This window comes from Eubalaena glacialis, chromosome 14 (genome assembly GCF_028564815.1).
Source record: "Eubalaena glacialis isolate mEubGla1 chromosome 14, mEubGla1.1.hap2.+ XY, whole genome shotgun sequence".
Classification (NCBI taxonomy): domain Eukaryota; kingdom Metazoa; phylum Chordata; class Mammalia; order Artiodactyla; family Balaenidae; genus Eubalaena; species Eubalaena glacialis.
Window position 1 is genome coordinate 69,183,942 of NC_083729.1, and position 3,381 is coordinate 69,187,322.

The 3,381-nt window shown below is 44.9% G+C and overlaps 1 protein-coding gene across 1 annotated transcript; it reads right to left on the reverse strand.

Moving 5' to 3' along the window:
* Nucleotides 1-2,142: 2,142 nt before the first annotated feature.
* Nucleotides 2,143-2,726, reverse strand: LOC133105197 (protein max-like). The gene has a single exon (XM_061211149.1). The coding sequence runs from the start codon at nucleotides 2,705-2,707 to the stop codon at nucleotides 2,252-2,254; it is 456 nt and encodes a 151-aa protein (XP_061067132.1). The 5' UTR covers nucleotides 2,708-2,726; the 3' UTR covers nucleotides 2,143-2,251.
* Nucleotides 2,727-3,381: the final 655 nt, after the last annotated feature.

Here is a 3,381-nt window from a genome sequence, read left to right on the forward strand (position 1 = left end):
ATTTATTTTTTATATTCTTTTTTTAAAAAATATTCTTTTCTATTATGGTTTATCATAGGATATTGAAAATAGTTCTCTGTGCTATAAAGTAGGACCTTGTTGTTTATCCTTTCTAAATGTAAAAGCTTACATCTGCTAACCCCAACCTCCTACTCTATCCCTCCCCCAACATGCTCCCTCTTGGCAACCACCAGTCTGTTCTCTATGTTCATGATCTGTTTATACTTCATAGATAGGTTCATTTGTGTCATATTTTAGATCCCACATATAAATGATATCATATGGTATTTGTCTTTCTCTTTCTGACTTACTTCACTTAGTATGATAATCTCTAGTTGCATACATGTTGCTGCAGATGGCATTATTTTATTCTTTTTTATGGCTGAGTAGTATTCCATTGTATATATGTACCACATTTTCTTTATCCATTTATCTGTTGATGCACGTTTAGGTTGTTTCCATGTCTTGGCTATTGTGAATAGTGCTGCTATGAACATAGGGGTGTATGTATCTTTTTGAATTATAGCTTGTCTGGATATATGCCCAGCAGTGGAATTGCTGGATCGTATGGTAATTTTTCTTTTTTAAGGATAAAATAAGTTTTTATTTATAGTCTTATAGTAAAGGGGAAACCTTAACTTGCAAGACAATTCTTCAGCAGTATGTACATCATACTTTTTATCTCCATGGAATGGAATCAAACACGGACTGAGACTACAGAGTATACACTAGAAATCAGCAAATGCCAGGAACAGAGTAGGAAAAAGACAAAGAAATGAGGCCTAAACACACAAAACCCTTCACTGGGATCTGCGGACCGCAGCCAGAACCAGGGCTGGATCACATAATGGGGACAGGTTCCAGGACAGCTAGAAGGGGAGGGGGACGAGGGTGGGAAGGGGTCTGCACTGGGGTGTGGGTTTAGTATGAGGTGAACCGCTCTTGGTATTTACATAGAAAATCAGTTGGCTCTATTTCTTAGAAATACACACGGAAAGAAAGGAAGATTTGATCATTACTTTATGAATCTGTCGTTTTGCAATACCGACATCATCAGAAATAGGGACAATTCACTCAGATTCAAATTTCAGTAGCAGGAAATAAATATCAAAACATCATCACTGGCCCTCAATACAAAACCTCTACCCCACCCGACCCTCCCTCCTTGTCCCGCCCCCTCCCACCCCCTGGCGGCTACTGCTTCACTGCTGCTGTCCCCCCACAAACCACACGAGTGTCACGCGGCCCTCCCTAAGGCTGGCTGAGAGAAGCAGGAGTGAAACAGGCCAAAGACTCTGCGCTGCAAATCTGTCCCCACTTCCTTTTATACCACAAACTTCTACAAGGATCTGGTCTTTCAACAGGAGCGATAAATAGCCTTTTAGGGAAAAAAAAAATCCTTAAAAAGAAGGGGGAATAATTCTGATTACTCCAAACTGGTCATCTTCTTAAAGTAGAGCAGTCTACAGATTCACAAAGTCTATCAAACAGCGGTGAGGGTGGCCTGGGAGGAGAGGCCTGGGAGGGGCAGGAGTCCCCCGGGCACATGCGCCCGGCAGGGCTGGAGGAGCTGGTGGGTGGTCAGGACACCATGTGCTCAGAAGTCTGGCCGGCCTTCTGTCCTCCACAGAAAAAGCTGCCAAGTTGGGGTGTTTTGGTTTGAATATTCCTGGTGGGGACAGGGAATCCCTGAAGGGAAACGTTAAAAAAAAAATATAGTGGAGGGCTTCCCTGGTGGCGCAGTGGTTGAGAATCTGCCTGCCAATGCAGGGGACACGGGTTCGAGCCCTGGTCTGGGAAGATCCCACATGCCGCGGAGCAACTAGGCCCATGAGCCACAATTACTGAGCCTGCGCGTCTGGAGCCTGTGCTCCACAACGGGAGAGGCCGCGATAGTGAGAGGCCCGCGCACCGCGATGAAGAGTGGCCCCCACTTGCCACAACTAGAGAAAGCCCTCGCACAGAAACGAAGACCCAACACAGCCATAAATAAATAAATAAATAATAAAAAACCAAAAACCAAAAAAAAAAAAAAAAAAAAATATAGTGGAAATGGGGAAGGAGAACGAGAGCTGTTGTCCAAGAGCTTCTACGTAAAAATAAAATTAAAAAAATAAAAATTAAAAAAAAGAGAAGGAGAAAAAAATAAAGAGTCTCTTAAATGGTTCTGAGGGTTTTAAAGATGAACTGAAAGGAGGATAAGACGATGGAGGAGACAGACAGTTTTTATTGCTGGCCTGTCCCGTGGAGCTTAGCTGGCCTCCATCCGGAGCTTCTTCCTGCTTTGGGGCTCTTCGGGCTCCGACTCCGAGCTGGAGTCTGAGCCCCCATCGAAGGCAGAGATGGTGCTGTCCTTGGCGTTGATGTAGAGGCTGTTGTCTGAGGAGGGGTAGTTGGTCTGCAGTTGGGCACTCGACCTCGCCTTCTCCAGTGCACGGACTTGCTGCTCCAGAAGAGCATTCTGCCGCTTGACGTCATCAATATCTTGCTGGTGTGTGTGGTTTTTCCTTCGCATATACTGGATATACTCTGTGGCTTTGTCTAGGATTTGGGCCCGGGATGCCTTCTCTCCTTGGAGTGATGGGACCGAGTCCCGCAAACTGTGAAAGCTGTCTTTGATGTGGTCCCTACGTTTTCGTTCCAGTGCATTATGATGACCCCGTTTGTCAGCATCGCTCTCCACCTCGATGTCATCATTATCGCTCATTTCCTACGGCCCAGAGAGCGGCCACTGCAGCGGCGGCAGGGAAGGGGGAGGGGTGCAGGGGAGGGGGAAGTCACCGAAAACAACAAGCCGAGTCACCCCACACACACACACTCACTCACTCACTCACTCGCTCTCTCACTCACACACACACACACACAACACGGGCGAGAACCACCTCCTCACTGCGGCACCGGATCAACGACGGCCCATATGGTAATTTTATTTTTAGTTTTCTGAGGAACCTCCATACTGTTTTCCACAGTGGCTGCACCAACTTACATTCCCACCAACAGTGTAGGAGAGTTCTCTTTTCTCCACACCCTCTCCAGCCATTGTTATTTGTACCCTTTTTAGTGATGACCATTCTGACCAGTATGAGGTGGTACCTCATTATAGTTTTGATTTGCATTTCTCTAATAATTAGAGATGTTGAGCATCTTTTCATGTACCTGTTGGCCATCTGTATGTCTTCTTTGGAGAAATGTCTATTTAGGTCTTCTGCCTATTTTTTGATTGGGCTGTTTGTTTTGTTGTTGTTGTTGTTGTCAAGTTGTATGAGCTGTTTGTATATTTTGGAAATTAAGCCATATTCAGTTTCATCATTTGCAATTATTTTCCCCCATTCTGTAGATTGTCTTTTCATTTTGTTTATGGTTTACTTTGCTCTGCAAAAC

What these genes read in the sequence shown, in the direction of transcription:
- LOC133105197 (XM_061211149.1), bottom strand. Translation starts at nt 2,707, where the DNA reads ATGAGCGATAATGATGACATCGAGGTGGAGAGCGATGCTGACAAACGG.